Source organism: Haliotis cracherodii, unplaced genomic scaffold (genome assembly GCF_022045235.1).
Source record: "Haliotis cracherodii isolate W230 unplaced genomic scaffold, xgHalCrac1.p SCAF_10, whole genome shotgun sequence".
NCBI classification, from domain to species: Eukaryota; Metazoa; Mollusca; class Gastropoda; order Lepetellida; family Haliotidae; genus Haliotis; species Haliotis cracherodii.
The window spans coordinates 6756681-6775374 of NW_027266265.1; the positions used below are offsets into that span (position 1 = coordinate 6756681).

At 41.8% G+C, this 18694-nt stretch overlaps 1 protein-coding gene across 1 annotated transcript in view; it reads left to right on the forward strand.

Annotated features, from left to right (window-relative positions):
• LOC139454007 (uncharacterized) overlaps positions 1–18694 on the forward strand; it is a 101788-nt gene that overhangs the window by 25780 nt on the left and 57314 nt on the right. Inside the window, exons 6-17 of the mRNA XM_071235479.1 lie at positions 851–924; positions 1830–1944; positions 2450–2569; positions 2744–2890; positions 4103–4186; positions 4909–4992; positions 5886–6044; positions 6847–6909; positions 12877–12960; positions 13432–13515; positions 17403–17477; positions 18333–18479. Coding sequence (XP_071091580.1) covers positions 851–924; positions 1830–1944; positions 2450–2569; positions 2744–2890; positions 4103–4186; positions 4909–4992; positions 5886–6044; positions 6847–6909; positions 12877–12960; positions 13432–13515; positions 17403–17477; positions 18333–18479 — 1236 coding nt within the window. The remainder of the gene's footprint in view (positions 1–850; positions 925–1829; positions 1945–2449; positions 2570–2743; positions 2891–4102; positions 4187–4908; positions 4993–5885; positions 6045–6846; positions 6910–12876; positions 12961–13431; positions 13516–17402; positions 17478–18332; positions 18480–18694) is intronic.

Consider the following 18694-nt stretch of genomic DNA (forward strand, 5'->3'; position numbering starts at 1 on the left):
TTAGGACACAAAATACCTATTAAATTTTTTGTTCAAGTCACCTGTTTTTTATGTGAACATTAACTTAAGTTTTGATGGGTTTGGTTCATGTGAAGCATGAATATTCTGTGGGACTAAGTATAATATATGCATCCTCCACCCCAACAATTTGTCTGAATAGCACTATGTGCCACACTTCAGTAACCACATTTTGTCCAAGTTTCGGTATGTTAACGTTGTTTCTCACTAGTAGGCAAGGTTGTTGAGACGCGTGTGAAGTATCTAAGTTGTAACTGTAGGTATTATTTCTTAGCACTGTCTTTACATACACCATAGGCACTAGTTCGAACAACCTACGTGGCCTAGAGGACAGAGTGTCTGACAGGAGAGTGGAAGGTTGGTGGTTCGATCCTGGCTGCTTCATACCAATAGATGATCTTACCCTACAGGGCGCTCGGTGTTAAGGGGGCCGGTTGGGTAGCCTAGTGGTTAAAGCAATCGCTCGTCACGCCGAAGACCTGGGTTCGAATCCCGACATGGGTACAATGTGTGAAGCCCATATCTGGTGCCCCCCACGTGATATTGCTGGAATATTGCTAAAAGCGGCATAAAACCAAACTCACTCACTCACTCGCTCAGCGTTAAGGGGTTAATGCAAGGACTGGTCTGCCCTGTGTCAGTACACTGTGTCTGAGTGTTAAAACAGTGGCATGGTATCTCAGTGGGCGAGCACAAAGACCAGCATCTTTAATTCTTTGGTTCACCAAAATGGTAGACTTCAGACCTTGACTCCCACATAAGGATGACTGGTGACAATGAACCTATTTTATAGTCTTCACTATTGTCAAGCCTTTTCTATGTTTTATTTCAGATTGACACTGTTAGGTTTCGTGAGCTCACTGTAGATCAAGTTTTTGGTTCAATGCATGAAACTTACACCAAGAGGTATGTATGTGCACTGTTACACTCTCCACTCATACCTTGCCATGTTGCATGTGTGTTATGACTGAGACAGTACTACATTATTTCTGGCATGAGTGAACATTGTCATTGTTTTGATACAAGACACGTGTGATGTATCTAAGTTGCAACTGCAGGTATTATTTCTTAGCACTGTCTTCACATACACCATAGGCACTAGTTTGATCCACCTCCGTGGCCTAGAGGACAGAGTGTCGGACAGGAGAGTGGATGGTCGCTGGTTCGATCCTGGCTGTGTCGAACCCAACTAGACTATAGACCTTTCCTCCCACACCAGGATGACAGATTGTAATGATGTTCTGAAAAAACTGAAATAATGTTCAGCTCACTTGCTCATTCGAAAATAGTACAGGCTCTTTATTAGGACAGATCAAACTTTGATGGAGTGAGAGTGTCAGTGTTTCTGCCACCACTGGTGTTTTGAACACCAAAAGTGGAAAGAATCACAAGATGGAAATGGCATAAATTCCCTTGAATTTAAGATATTGATAGACTACATTATTTAACATCCTCTTTGAGATTCGGCGATTTCAAAACTGTGCTAGGCCCCTGGGCGATCTTAGTGCTACGATGATTGCAACAACCATGTAATATTGAATTATGACATTCGTATTCCTAAAGTCACTTTGCTGACCTAGTTTGTTGCATTTCATCTTATCCCAATTACGTAGATCGATGCTCATGATGTCAATCACTGGATTGTCTGGCCCCAACTCAATTATTTACAGACCACCGTCATATAGCTGGAATGTTGCTGAGTGCGGTGTTAAACAACAAAGTAACAAACAAACACTATCACCTAGCTTTGGCAGGTGAAACTTGTGGAAAGGGGTGAGATTTTGGCACGTCTTGATCGTGTATTGATGCAGGCATCTGGAGGACACCAGCAGCAGCAGCAGCTCGGGGCGTGTCCAGGACCTGCAGGACCAGCTGCGGAGGAAGGAAGACGTCATCCAGGCCATGCAGCTGGAGCTGCAGGACAAGGTGACTAGCCCTCCATGTGTAACCCCTACACGTCGTGTGCCATACTTCCCAGTCACTGTTGGTATCCCGGATAGAACTAGTTCCTAGCAACCTAGGCTGGTCGTAACAGGGTTAGAAGTTAATGCTAGCCCGGGGCTAGGACAAATTCCCAAGTGCACCATTGTGTTAACATTAGGCGACATTTATTTATTTCTTGGTTTAGGGATTTCAAACTCATTTCAAAAGTGAGGTAGGCCAATTTTTAAAAAACAAAACATAAAGCCTCAGAGATTTTTGTTACTTGATTTTTGTCCTAAAAAGTAAGGTAGGTATAACAAAAATATTCTGGTGTAACAAAATTAAAACAACTCAATTATTCAGCAACATTTTATCATATCCCTGACAATCAGTTTGTGTTCCTCATACTGTGATGGCATGTAGAAGTTGGACCTGTAGAAACTGGTAGAGTTTCCGCCACCTTCAAGCTAGCTTTGCAAGATGTGTAACCTGGCGAGTTTGTTTCCAGCGTTCCACCGACTCCCGTCTGGACCAGTATTCTAGTCAGTCCGACCGAGATTACGCTGTGAGCAAGGTCAAGGCCGACCTCAGGAAGTCTGAACAGAAGTTAGATGACTTGCAGTACGAGGTAGGTTCCTGCAGGGGAGATGGCTGCTGAAATCCAAGCTTGTGCATCAGGCTTATAAGCCTCGGAGGGGGACTGTGATTTTTGTTTGCAACCTTGAACAATCCCAGGAACCACCCCACTTGAATATCAATTGTTTGCTTTACCATGCTTACACCTCTTGATGGTGAATTTCAGATGCAGAACCGAGAACGGAAGATCCTGTCCCTCCAGAGCCAACTGACAGACCTGCACAACGAGCTGGCCGTAAAGGAGGCGGAGAACACCAACCACGTGCAGACCATCAAGATGCTGCAGGACAAGCACAGGATGGCTGCCGGCGAGGTCAGACACACCTTCCTTATCACGGGGGTCAGACATGCCTTCCCTGTCCTGGGGGTCAGACACATCTTCCTTACCCTGGGGGTCAGACACACCTTCCTTATCGTGGGGGTCAGACATGGCTTCCTTAACCTGGGGGATTTTATCCAAAAAATATATTTCCCCCCCAAAAAATTGTAAATAGTTATTATGCTTCAAGCTGTTGTAAAAAAAATGCCTGCCACAAACATACCATTCTTGCAAGGTGTTTTCCTGTTATAAAAGAAAGTCATGCTTGTAGTTTTAAGAAAAAAATATCTGATTTTGTAACTGTAATTGAAAAAATATCTAATCTCGCTACAAAATCCCAGGGCCCCCCTAGAATATGGAATGCCTGGTCCCTTACCTTGTCGCCCCATGGTTATCCCTGGGCAGTACCTCATGCTTATGAGAAGTGAGCTAAAACCTACCCTTTGAGGATTTCGGGTTAGAATTGGTCCCCAGCAACCAATACTGATTATTGAAGTGACTTGATAGATGAGGTGGTCAGACCCTGTGACTTGGTTGGTTGTATGCCATTGTACCCTGACGACATAGACTCAGTTATTTAAGACCGACATCATGTAGCTGGAATATTGCCAAGTGCAGCATTAATCAAACAAATATACAACACTGAGGATTTGGTGGTCATCGTACCTCAGTGTATCATCACCCTTGCTATCAACTAATGTAGAGGCCACGGGTGGCCAAGTTGTCTAAGGCACTGCAGGTCATTTATGCAGAGTTGCATCCCTTGGGTGCACCAGAAACCTGTGATCATGTGTTCAAATCCCTTGCTTGTGGGTTTCACTAAAATGGTAAATGTCTGAGACCTGCATCGCTTTGTGCTTTCCTCCCACAGTAAGCTGACACTCTGTGATATCACTGGAGTACTGTTTAAAGCTGCCTTAAAAACAAACTCACTTAACACTCACCAAGTGTAATCAACGATCTTAGCGCTACGATTGTCGTAAGTCAGTGTCAAAGAATGGGAGCTACGATCGACTTAGCTCTAAGATCACTTTGTGGAACGGGGCCCTGGCCCAAATTTGAATGTTGCCAGGCACCATGATCCAACTAGGGTATATCTGATTGTTGCGTGAGAGATTCAGTAACACAATCAGCACGATGATATCAGTACACACTAGACACAACTAGCGTCTGTGTTTCCCAACATGGTAACATGTCTGTGTGCAGGTGGGCAAGTATGAAGACGTGGTGCGCCAACTTCGGAGCGAGATGACGGCAGTCAAAGACCAGCATTCACAGTCCAGCCAAGATGTAAGCAGTACCATGATTCACCTCATCCCCTGATCTTGTTGAACAATCATAGAGTCTTCCTTGACATGTAAACAGAAACAAGTATATCCAAGAAAATAAATAAAAGATGCATGATCATGTATATAATTATATACCATGTATTCTAAACCTAGATAGGGGGCACGGGTGTCCCAGTCGTCTAAGGCACCACAATTTGCCATGCAGAGTTGCGTCCCTTGGGCACGCCAGAAACTTGTGATTGTGGGTTTGAATCCCGGTTCGCCCCAATTATGTTTCTAGGTTTATCAGCACCATACCCGTGCTTGTGGGTTTCACGGAAGTGGTGAACGTCTGAAACCTGCATCACTTCGGACTTTCCTCCAACATTAAGCTGACATGCCGTGTTATAACTGGAATATTGTGAAAAGCGGCATTTAAACCAAACTCACTCACTCACTAAACCTAGATAGTCCCAGTGTTTTACATGTTGCCACAACACAATGAAAAGAAGGTAGGCAGATATGACTCCCAACAATGTTGAGCGTACTAAATAACATCTAAACTTAACCAACTGCACAGACTGGAAGTGACATCAAAGACCAAGTTCTGTGACGGAATAATCGTGTGTCGGTGTGTGAAACTACCATCCGCTACGATCATTATGACATCATGATGTTAAACTGTTTGTGCACCCAATGTGCATATAGTCGTTTTAAGGATACTAATATATTTTGGGTTTTCAGGTATCTCATTTTGAAAGAAGAATAAGGTCGTTAGAAAGTGAGCTCCGTGAAAGTAAAGAATACAGAAGAAAGTCTCTTGATGAGGTAATTTTGTGTCTGTCACAGATGTAATATTACTAATAATAATTCAGCGCTTCAAGAATACATTTTGACCATTTGCTTTACAAGCAGAGGTTATTTATTTATTTATTTATTTTTTTATTATCATTATTATTATTTTTTTTTTTTTTTTTATTATTATTATTATTTCCTGGCATTCCAGAAACACTCGTTTTAGAGTTGGATATGATTAATGGCTAGTAATGGTACAATACACTGCACTGGTGGATCGTGATATTTTACTTCTCGATACAAGTCTTTCTCTAAGTAAAAGATATCGATTCTTTCCTAATGATTGGTGAAATTTAGTGGAGAAAATGTAAATAAACATATATCCCACAGATGAGAGCACATGCAAATATATTGATACGTATCAGATCGCATAATCGATGTATCGTCCCAGCCCTATTAATGGCAGACATGCTGACCTACGCAGGAGAGGTGTGCATTGAATGGGTCAAATTGTTGCAAAGTCCAAATTGACTGAATCTAGCATGGAATATATCAGCCTCTGAGCAGGTCGAGAGAAATATTTGATACCTGTGAAGATCCAGGTTAGAAAAGGTCTTCAGCAACCCATGCTTGCACCGAGAGGCGACTGTGCTTGTCGTAAGAGGATCAGGTGGTCAGGCTTGCTGACTTGGTTGATGCTTGTCATCGTATCCCAATTGTGTGGATGGATGCTCATGATGTCAATCACTGGATTGTCTGGTACAGACTTTATTATTTACAGACTACCGTCATATAGCTAGGATATTGCTGAGTGTGTCATTAAACAACAGACAAACTAGATAAATATTTGAATTGTCTTTGAACACTGATAGATGAGATGCACATACATGTCATGCAGTCTATAAATGTCTGCATGTACTGCACAGATTGGCGCACTGCAGGAACGTTTGCGAGATGGGCAGGTGTCAACCCAAGACCACCATGAAATCCTCAAGTCTGAGCTGGCTCGACGAGATGAGACAATTCAAAAACTCCGTCGGGACGTGTTGTCTTTACAAGAGAAGAGGGATGCAGCTGTAGCCGAGGTAGGAGAGTTGTCTGCTCCTGTTTTCATTACTTCCAACAGATGCCAATCAAGTTCATAACAGAAAAATAGACGTTTGATTCATTCAACAAACATTTGGGTGTCATTTTGAATCCTTAATTAATACATAGTTGTAACCACGGACGATGATTGGCACCCAGGAAAACGGCTTGCAAATAGATGTTCAATCAGTTTCTTTTTACCCCTGTTTTTACAATGACCCTGCACGATCCTTGCCACAATTTACTAACATCAAAATCAGATTTATGGAGCATAGTTATCTATCCTCGTATTATCTTCAAGTGGAAAATATGTAATCGACCAAGTCGCCACAAGATCCACACAAATTGTGCAAGAAAACTTGAGAAAGTCTGTTTTATTTCATATAACATGTAATTGAGAGGTTTTATAGGTATTTAAAAGTTGGATTTAAACATGGCAGGGAGTGTTATTATGGATAACAACTTCTTTATTAGCTCTGAAACTGTGTGTATGATTAAGAAGTTGTTATCCATAGTAATAGTCCTTGTCATGCAATTCTTGGTTTTTGGAGAAAAAAAATCAAGATTGTGTACTAACTACCCATGTAATCTATCCATTGTCTGTAGAAGTATATATATATATATATATATGCATGGATGTCCTATTATCCCCCTTCGTGTAATATTTACCTTGCATGGTATGAGTAGAGAGCATATCCTAGAAGGCCTATTTCCAAGACGGAGTGGTTGATCAGTGGACGACTGCCATCGGTCTCCCTCGTCTCTCCTAGATATCCTCTTTTACAACTATTTGATTTCTAGCTTGACGACAATGTACATCTACTCCACAACTTTGAAGGTCAACATAAGCGCCACCAAGAGGAGGTAACTCTAAGCGGTTTGCCTTAATAACACCCGCACTTCACCCTTTCTTGCTGAGAGCTACTTATTTCACCTTGTCAGTTTAGGAGTCCATTGTTAGTTGTTTCATGTTTCAGACTGCATGTGCTCGTGGTTTCTGTCCAGATGCTTCTTAGGTTGCTGTCACCATGGTAACACATGTCTATGGATGCTATGAAGGCATTGGCAGTATTTCAGTTAGTTTTCTTACACATGGAATGAATCTTGTGAAGATTATTTCAGTTTTTGTCATAAGGGACAACTAACAGGATCGGGTGGTCGGGCTCGCTGACTTGGTTGATGCATGTCCCAATTGCGTTGATCGATGATCATGATGTCAATCACTGGATTGTCTGGTCCAGACTTGATTATTTACAGACCGCTGTCATACAGCTTGAATGTTGCCGAGTGCGGTTATAAACAACAAACAAACAAACAAAAATCAAAAACTGGCTACCACAGGAGATACCACTTGGATGATATCAATGGATATATCCTTGGAGAAATATGAAATTGCATCACACTGCATTGCCGACCTTCGTTAGGTCACAATCAAATGACATCTCTACTTTCCCTGCCATTGAAGCTGGTTATTTGTACTTTATTCACTCCAGACACTGGTTACAAATGTTTACAAGCTGTAAAAGTTGGAAGAATGATTTGGATATTAAATATAATCTCACTGTTGTGTCTTTGATATCAAATCAATAGGAGTCAATAAAAGTTTAAACCTCCAAGGCTTGTTGAGCCAATCCCGCGAGATTCTCAATTTGTTTCCTTCAGCATGGACAGAAACCACGATGTGTTAACATTTTACTTCCAGACTAGACGGGAATGGATCACTTGTAGATAGTTCCAGCACCTTATTCTCATAGACACCCAGGCCACTTGCCACTACAATTCACCCAAGTTGACCGATAGCATGTTGTCAGCTAGTTCCATCACTAGGTGTTGTCCTCACTATCACCGTCACATAGTATGCTCGTCGAGGTGACTAACGGGATCGGGTGGTCAGGCTTGCTGACTTGGTGGATGCTTACCATCGTATCCCAATTGCATAGATCGATGCTCATGATGTCAATCACTGGATTATTTGGTCCAGACTCCATTATTTACAGACCGCTGTCATATAGCTGGAATATTGCTGAGGGTGGCATTAAACAACAAACAAGCAAACACTGTCACATAGCTTTAGGAGGTGCAGTTGTACACACGCTGGTGGAGGAGGATAGGAATAGATTAGACGTCGTGGTGGGTGTCATGATGATGGCTGGTAGCAAGGGGTCCGTTCGACAAAGTGAAGGTAGCACTAAGGTGTACATCACTCCCATACTTGTTGTGGCTTGATCACTTTGTGGAATGGGGCCCTAACTTATACATTCAGGGTATAGTGGGTTGGAGTAGTGTAGTACATTCTTTTTCAACATTTGGATAATGACACAGATGAGTAGAGTAGTTTCAAATACTGATGTCAACTATTTCGCTGGTAGGAATCAATCTGGTTCATGATGAAGATAAAGAAGTGTTTGCTACTTTGCATCTATGGGATTATTGGGATCATATATCCTTGTGCTGATTAAAGCAAAGCTTTGATATGATGGCTAATATTTGTAAATCTCTCAGCAAGAGTGTATCTCCCTGGAAGGTGGTCGGTCAGGAGTGACAATGCTTGCAGATATATCTCAGCTGTAACCTCCATTATCCCACCAGCCCTTATCCTGGTAGTTGACCCAATCGCAATCCTGGCAACAGTCTCAGAACCCTGAGGTTCAATCCCTGGTATAGGTGTCTTCTCCATTATCCCTGCCTCTACCTTGCCCTCAAAGCCGTTTCAGCCATAAACAAGTATGTGATACCCTCCACTGAAGTGATAACACCTAGCACCCTGATTCCACCCCTACCTTGCCCACAAATCTGCTTCAGCCAAGTATGTGATCCCCTCCACCTGTGACACCCAAAACCCAACACCCTGATCCCACCTCTCCCTTGCCCACAGACCTGCTTCAGCCAAGTATGTGATACCCTCCACCTATGACACCCAAAACCCAAAACCCAACACCCCGATCCCACCTCTCCCTTGCCCACAGACCTGCTTCAGCCAAGTATGTGATACCCTCCACCTATGACACCCAACACCCAACACCCAATACCCAATACCCAACACCCAACACCCCGATCCCACCTCTCCCTTGCCCACAGATCTGCTTCAGCCAAGTATGTGATACCCTCCACCTATGACACCCAACACCCAACACCCAAAACCCAACACCCCGATCCCACCTCTCCCTTGCCCACAGACCTGCTTCAGCCAAGTATGTGATACCCTCCACCTATGACACCCAACACCCAACACCCCGATCCCACCTCTCCCTTGCCCACAGACCTGCAGCCAAGTATGTGATACCCTCCACCTATGACACCCAACACCCAACACCCAACACCCCGATCCCACCTCTCCCTTGCCCTCAGATCTGCTTCAGCCAAGTATGTGATACCCTCCACCTATGACACCCAACACCCAACACCCAACACCCCGATCCCACCTCTCCCTTGCCCACAGATCTGCTTCAGCGGAGTATGTGATCCCCTCCACCTATGACACCCAACACCCAACACCCCGATCCCACCTCTCCCTTGCCCACAGACCTGCAGCCAAGTATGTGATACCCTCCACCTACGACACCCAACACCAACACCCAACACCCCGATCCCACCTCTCCCTTGCCCACAGATCTGCTTTCACCATAGTATTGATACACTGGATATGGAACCTGTTTGAACCCCTCAATCCTCCTGAAATATTTGGTTGTATGTCATCTATAACATATCTTACGTCTTTACGACATGTAGCCACTATTTGTGTTGATGAAGTTGTATTTGGAAAATATTTAGTTTTGTTGAAGATAACAAAATCTAACATGATTTAAGGATGCCTGCTGTCTGTTGAAAATATTCAACTTTCCTAAGTGAGAAATGTTTAGAAACATGTTAATCATGCAAGATTAGCACTTCAAGATAGTTTTTCTGTTGAAAACACAGGAAAAAGGTTGATCGTTTCTGAAGAGACTCTATTTGTTCATTTAACCTTTGTCTGTGACTTTTGGCTACATAAAATGTACGCGAGGTACTGATGTTCAGGGTAGTTTATAGACTGAACCTACACTCAGGAGAGTTGACCAGGTGGTCGGGAAGACCAGGGGTTAAAGTTTTTTCTTGTCACGCTGAAGACCCGGGTTCGATTCCCGACATGGGTACAATGTGTGAAGCCCATTTCTGGTGTCCCCTGCCATGATATTGCTGGAATATTGCTAAAAGCAGTGTAAAACGATAGTCACTCACTTACTCAGAAGAGTTGACCAACAAATACAGACTAGCATGCATCCTTTAATGTCCATTCCCTAACATTTTGTAATTTTTCTGAGTTGAAATGATCAGCTGAGTAACCTGCCGTATTCGACATAATAAGCACCCAGGGCGCTCTCAAAATTAGAATTAGGGGGCTCTTATTGGTATATATATAAGTTGAAAGATAAATTATATGGTTTATGCTGACTGCCTGAAATGTTTATATACGACATATATTTTTCAGAATTTAATTGCCCATAATTAAGGGTGCATATAACACACGAGTGGGTATTATACGAGAATAAAAAAAGTCTTTTGTACATTGATCAATTGGAAGGGGTGCTAATTGGGATTGTTCACTAGCTAATATATTAGCAAATATCGCTGTGGGCGCTTTTTAGAGCGGGGCGCTCATTACGTTGAATATGGTATTCGCAGTTTTTAGATATCTGTAGCTTAGATATAAGAGCTCCTTTACGGGTACTCACACCAAATATTTTCGGAAGACCATCAGATTAGATCAAGGATCACTATTAACAAAGCGATCGTAGAGTATGACTGTCATAACTCATATACATTAACATGACACGCCTACGACAGTCATGGCACTTAGATCACTTTGTGAATATGGCCCCTGTTCCCTAGATAAACCTATGAGTGAGACCTTATTTATATGTTGTGTAGACAATTTATCTTTTGTCAGATATATTTTTTAGAGATAACACATTAGCATATTTCTCAATCGTCATTCAAGCATTTCAATCATATCTAATACGATTGTATTTTATATCCATGTTGTGTTTTTTTACTGTTTACATTTTGCTTTGTTTATTGTTTTGTTTGTTGTGTATGGTGTATCACACTGCATGCACACCTGTATTGCATGCACACCTGTATTGCATGTATGTATACTGCACTGGTTGGTCCCCATTGATGTGTCTGTGACGATGCATGTGTCACATTCTGTGTGTGCCCTGAAGGGGTGCAACGAGGTTGCGATGTAGGAGTTATGATAAATTATAAAAATTCTGATGTTTTGGGTCAGTATTCTGCTGTATTATACCAAATATTGAATGTTTTTCACACATGCAGCGATGGAAACTAACCGTTTTAGTCCACTAGTCCTTATAATGATTACATAAAGAAAAATCTTAAAAAAGGGCAAATTTCTACTTGTCTTTAGGATACCTTAACTATTGGGAAGTTTGGTAAGGACTATAGTAGAAGTGCCAAATTCTACCCTGACATGTTTAATAATCTTTGAGAAGTGATGTATCTTTTCTGATGAATAGTTTCAGTTAGGGAGTTTCATGAAGGACTCATGATATAAACGTATATCGCACTGTCGTTACACCCCTTGTATCCTTTATATCACCGCTGAGTATATTATGAATATTCCTGATAAACATCCCTCAGATATATGGACAAGTCACATTGTTTTCAGTGAGGTGCATCATTATGTTAGCTTTGTTACCATTGGTTACAGATCTGTAAGACTGTATTTTTTTATGATATTTTTATACGTACAGTGAAAGTCAGTTAATAATGACAGTACCATCACTGGTGAAATAATTAGTCTAACAAATGCCCTGATTAGCCAACCATGGGTACAGGTTGTCACTTGGTATTTGGACAGGCTTGAGGCAGTTCATACAGACTGTTGTCATTGTGTTACATCTGACTGAGACAATTCATACTGACTGTCGTTATTGTGTTACATCTGACTGAGACAGTTCATACTGACTGTTGTCATTGTGTTACATCTGACTGAGACAGTTCATACTGACTTGTCATTGTGTTACATCTGACTGAGACAGTTCATAGTGACTTGTCATTGTGTTACATCTGACTGAGACAGTTCATAGTGACTGTTGTCATTGTGTTACATCTGACTGAGACAGTTCATACTGACTGTTGTCATTGTGTTACATCTGACTGAGACAGTTCATACTGACGGTTGTCATTGTGTTACATCTGACTGAGACAGTTCATACTGACTGTTGTCATTGTGTTACATCTGACTGAGACAGTTCATACTGACGGTTGTCATTGTGTTACATCTGACTGAGACAGTTCATACTGACGGTTGTCATTGTGTTACATCTGATTGAGACAGTTCATACTGACTGTTGTCATTGTGTTACATCTGACTGAGACAGTTCATACTGACTGTTGTCATTGTGTTACATCTGACTGAGACAGTTCATACTGACTGTTGCCATTGTGTTACATCTGACTGAAACAGTTCATAGTGACTGTTGTCATTGTGTTACATCTGACTGAGACAGTTCATACTGACTGTTGTCATTGTGTTACATCTGACTGAGACAGTTCATAGTGACTGTTGTCATTGTGTTACATCTGACTGAGGCAGTTCATAGTGACTGTTGTCATTGTGTTACATCTGACTGAGACAGTTCATAGTGACTGTTGTCATTGTGTTACATCTGACTGAGACAGTTCATAGTGACTGTTGTCATTGTGTTACATCTGACAAGGGCAGTAGGAGACAGTTCATTGTGTCATATCCGACAGAGACAGGTCGGAGAAAGCTAGGAGTGGAGTCAGTTCATTGTCTCACTGTGTCATTGTGTCATTGTGTTACAGATGCATCGCTACGAGACACGTATGAAGGCTCAGGAAGATGAGATCAGCCATCTGAGACGTCAACTTGATGATGGTGACAATGAGGTAGGAGAAACATTGAAAGCTTTAACAAATCTCACCGAGCACATTAGCTGTGCTTGGAACAAACAAATCACTTGGCAAGATTTTATTGTACTTGGAATGCAGATCTGTCATAATTGTAAAAATATGAAAGGAGAGAAATATTTAAGAAATGACTTTTTTCTTTCCGTCCAGTCTGTGGAGAAATGTCAGTGAAAATAATCACTCTAAACTAGATTTGAATGGATCATACTCTCATTAAAGAAATATTCAAAGCAACAAGGATTCTTATTTTTGTTCTGTTCATCCTTTGGAAGAAATTGAATATTTTTGTAGTTTTTGTTTCAGTTTTATTCCAACCACTCACCCTGTGGTTTTGAAGAGTAAATCTATACATACTTATTATATAGAAAAAGCTATTTGATTGTAATTTTTCTACCTTGACGTTTGCTCCCGTTGTGAAGGTGGTATAGCATGTAATGTGTTGTGCTGTAGGCCAGTGGACTGAGAAACAAGGTGACCAGGTTAGAGGGGGAAATCCAAACCCTAAGGAGCCAGAGCTCGGAGGCGCAGACACAGGTACCGGGACAGTGCTGTCATGCTCTGTTCTAGATGCTTGCTATAGTGCTCCCTGTCTGCTAGCAGAGAGCTCTGCTCGGTGTTGCTTACCCTAATGCTTGTTGCCTACCCCATTGTTTCCTTACCAGTGAATGTGGAGCTGAGCATGCTTGGTGAAGTGATGCCTGTGATCCCTGTCTGTCAGAACTCTGCTCAGTGTTGCTTACCCTAATGCTTGTAGCTCTACCCCATTGCTTTGTGGAGTTCACTGATGCCTGTTAGTGGAGAATTTTGTTCCAGATGGATGCTCTTGTGCTCCCAAGCTGATAGCGGAGAGCTCCGCTCAGAGCTGCTTACCCTTATGCTTCTAGCCATACCCAGAGTTGCTTACCTTACTGCCTGTAGCCATATTTATATTAGGTTTGAATGAATAGCTTCCCAACAATGCATGCCTACAGTTGTATGTTAATTTTATGTAGTTCTATATACTGCTTATGTCACTTGAGTGAAAGATGCTCAGTCTTTTAGGCTGCCATCCTTCGTCAGGCAGTTAATGGAAGACCTCGGGCTTCTGCAAATGATAATGCCCTGAAAAATAGCATTACCGTTATTATAGCTAAAATGGATGGAATTTTCTATCAAATAAAAAGAAACAACAATATCAGGTTTGAAACATTTACTGCAATCAACACAAATGTCACTGACCCACTTTTACAAACATGGAAACGTCATAGAACAAACCAGATGACGTCACTATTGAACGTGATGTCACCTATCCTATCCTATCCTATCCTATCCTATGACGTCACCTATCCCTATCCTATGACGTCACCTAACAATGGGTGTGATAATGGCCCGTCGTCAAGCAATATGAGGGCATTATCAAGTTACAGTGGCCCGCTCATTTCTGATAACATGCATGCGGTTTAATGATCATTCTATCCATTTTAGCTATAATACATGGTAATGAATCTCTGTGAAGACTTCCCCTAATGCTTTTTAGTATGTGATGTAGCTATTATAGAATAGAGCCTGAATGATGCTTTACCCTATGTTATTAGTTAGGTAGCTTACCCGGATGTAGAATACTCATTGATGGAACAGGACATCTTCAACACAGTGCTAAGCATATGGGCCAACCTATTGTCCCCTTATCCTCCACCTTGCTTTTCATCCCGTTCCACAAAGCGATCGTAGAGCTACGACTGTTGTAAGCCTATGTTTTAGAATAGGAGTTACGATCATCTTAGCGCTAAGATTACTTTGTGGAACGGGACCCTGGACTGTTCTGTCAGCAGGGTAGAGGGGGATTTATTTGTAATGTCAGTGCAACCAGATAAGGTTGTGATTTGTGTTAGTTATTGTGTCCTCAGAATTCCAAATCAGTTCTTGTAAGTTGAAGTTTTCAAATTTGGCACACATATTTTGAGCTGTTTCATTTTATTTTGCACAAATCACATGCAAATGTAAAGATACTTTAAACGATTTCTGATTCACAGGTTTGGTGTGAAGTTTTATTTTTTGGCGTGTTTATCACATATTTTTCACACGATCTCATGTACCACTGTGTATCCTTGCTGATCAGTGATCAGGGACCTGCTACTGTACCATTCAAGATCAATAGGGGGGCACGGGTGCCCCAGTTGTATAAGGCGCCACAATTCGCTGTGCAGGGTTTGTCCCTTAGGCATGCCAGTACTTGTTTTGATCGTGGGTTCAAATCCCGGTTTGCCCCGATTATGATTCTAGGTTTGTCAGCACCATACCCGTGCTCGTGGGTTTCACCGAAGTGGTAAATGTCTAAGACCTGCATCACTTCAGGATTTCCTCCCACATTAAGATGACACTCCGTGATATAACTGGAATACTATTCAAAAACTCACTCACTCTCACATTCAAGACAAAAATCTTTATCTAAACATGCTAAACTATGCCACAAATTCCAGTTCAGTTTATGAAAAGTTGCTGCTGAAGGATTATGATAAGGATTGTTATGGATAACAACTTCTTTATTATACGAGGGGCGGTCGGGTAGCCTAGTGGTTAAAGCGTTCACTCGTTAAGCCGAAGACCCGGGTTCGATTCCCGACATGGGTACAATGTGTGAAGCCCATTTCTGGTGTCCCCTGCTGTGATATTGCTGGCATATTGCTAAAAGCGGCGTAAAACCATACTCACTCACTCACTCACCTTATTATATGTACACAACATTTCAAGTGATTTGGCAAGAAGTAGCCCCACACATTTTGTATGTATAATAAAGAAGTTGGTACGTCCAACTTCAAAGTGCCTATACAGACACTCATCCGTGCTGAAGGATTAGTGAGAGACGGCAACTCTGATCCTAGTTGAGCACTAGAGTCTAGACTGTGGACACAAGCCCTCAAGTAATATGTTCAACGCCCTTGTCAAATCCTGGATGTGTGGGTAGTTTGAATATCAGTTAGTGTCAGTATTTGTGTTTAGAACTGAGTCCTGGGTCCACTTGCACAAAGGGATCTTAGCGCTACGACTATTGTAAGCCTATGTTAAAGCATGGGAGTTACGATCATCTTAGCGCTAAGATCGCTATGTGCAAGTGAGACCCGGTGTATCATGTTGGAAAGTTATGTGTAACATTTATTGAATTATGAAACGTCAGGTTAAATATTTTTGTATGCTAGTATTTTGACACATAAAGCCATGATGAGTCTCTAGCCTGCTTGTACAGTCAACCCAGGCCGCAACAAACCTTACATGTCAACAAATAATTTCTGTTTACTTGATTGATGAAGCTACAGATTATCAATGATCAATGTTCGAACTTAAACGTGGTCCTAACTATGTCAAGTTATCTGACATAGTTTTTGAACAATTTTCAATCCAGTCAGCACTATATGTTTAAATTGTAACACTAGGACTCTTCAGACTTTAAACATGAGAGGAATCCTTGTCACAACCCAATAGCTGACAGTTCTGCATTTAAGGCATCCCTAGATTCAACACTACAGCAACAGTTATCACAACCATTGTGACAAGGACTCTTCACTTTCGACATTCATTTAGAACAATGTTAGTGTGCACTCAGTGGTTGTCCTGAACCTAAGTTTGTTGTGACCTGGGGCCCGTTCCACAAAGCGAACGTAGCACTTAGATAACCGTAACTCCCATACTTTAACATAGACTTACGACAATCGTAGCGCTACAATCGCTTTGGGTCCCAGGGTCCCATTCCACTAAGCAATTATAGCGCTACGACTTTAGTAAGCCTGTGGGAATAACAGTTGTCTTAACCCTATGATCGCTTGGTGGAACAGGCCCCTGGGTTGGCTGTTGTGTTGTAGCTGTGTGTTGCTTGACCTTGACATTCCTTGACCGTGTGAAGATGTGCAGTAGCTAATGGTATCCACCTCCCTTGTTCCTTGTGCCGTATCCTGCATGACCTTGCTCTCTGTGTTCCCCTGCAGTGGTTACTGTCTCCCCTTCTAGACTGTATCAAGTCATTATTTTTTTATTTTTTTTAAATTGAGTTGTATGTGACACTTTTAGGAATTTTATCTTCAATTATATTTTGATGCAACTAAATTTGTAGCTCTGAATTAAAATTATGAACATTCCTGGAGACACTATTTCATGGTAAAATGGACGAACTGTAAGTAAAAAAAGCATTTGCGTTTAGATTTTTCCATCCCACATTATGTTAATCCCTGTCATACTCACTTGTGTTAATATGGACTCTTGAGTTGCCTCCCTTATGTAGCTCTCTTTCCCCTGGCTCTCGTGCGCAAACCCTGTATTCGTTTGTATTGTCTGTTTGGTACTTTATGAAGATATTTTTTTGAAAAATATGCCCAAATTTACTAAGCATGGCGTCAAGTTTTAGAGTTGTTCAGTCCACCTCTGACCGTTCCCTGCCCTCTACTCCCCAGGTCAACAAATTGACCGCCAGTCTACAACGACTACAAAACTCATCCAAAGATACTCGTGATGCCCTGACCTCTGAGGTGAGTTTGACAGGTCAAGGTCAAGGACAGGGTCAGGGTCAGGGTTGTAGAGCATTCATAATGCTTGGGATAGCGTTGATGCGGCTTGCATTAGCTTTAGTAACAGCTCTTCTATAGACTATTTTTTTGTAGACTTTTTTCATTTTCAGGCTTAATAATTTTGGTTGTAAGAATTGACAGCAAAGTAGCAAAGATCGTAGCCCATTTCTGAAAATGATTGATTGCTATTTTGCCTTGAAGCTTTACAATTGGGTAACTGCACCTTGTAAAATAACAAAACAAATTAGTGCAGATTGTGATCTGGGTCGTCAGAAAATGAAGATAAAGATAAACATTTGTACATCGATCGAGTGGTCGAGTGAATAGAGCGTCCACCCAGGGGAGTGAAAGGTCATGTTTTTTTCCCGGCCACGTCAAACCTTTTAAATATGGCGCTTGTTTTTACCCTGCCTGACATTCGACATCAAGGGGATAAAACAAGGACTTGTTGGCTCGGAGTCATTATGCTGTGTCTGAGTGGGGTATCCATGTTAAACTGCAGCATGGTATCTTAGTTGGCTAGCACTATATAAGCAGCATTAGTCCTGGCTTGTACAAGCAGCCACACACACATTCTCACACATACACTCATACACATTGCATGCATGTCGCTGCATCAGTGCCATAATCTTGACAGCAGCATTAAACTCCTATCACCTCTCCTTGTACATCATGTCATAGAGTAGGTCGGGGAAGACAGCTTCTTTAGTTTGACATTGAAAGCACTGGCACTGTCATTAAGTGTGTAACAGGTCTTTCATTAAGTGTGTTATATGTACTTTGTTTAATGTTTTGAACTAATCGTGTGATCAACAGGTGTCCGAGAGACATGATGCAATTGTCAAACTCCGCAATGAAAACTGTGAGATTGATGACAAACTCCGAGAGGCTATCTCAACAGCACAACACAGAGGAGAGGTTGTCAAGCAACTCAAGGACGAGATCAAAATAGCTAGTGCCAAGGTAGGTCGTGGACGAGGTCAAAACATCTAGTGTCAATGTAGGTAATTTACTTGATTAAAACATGTAGTAGTGAAGTGGGTCATGGTGACATCAAGACATCTAATGCGGAGGTGTGTCATGGACGAGACCGAAACATCTAGTGCCGAGGTAGGTCATTTATGAGATCAAAACATCTAGTGGCGAAGTGGGTCATGGACGAGATCAATACATCTAGT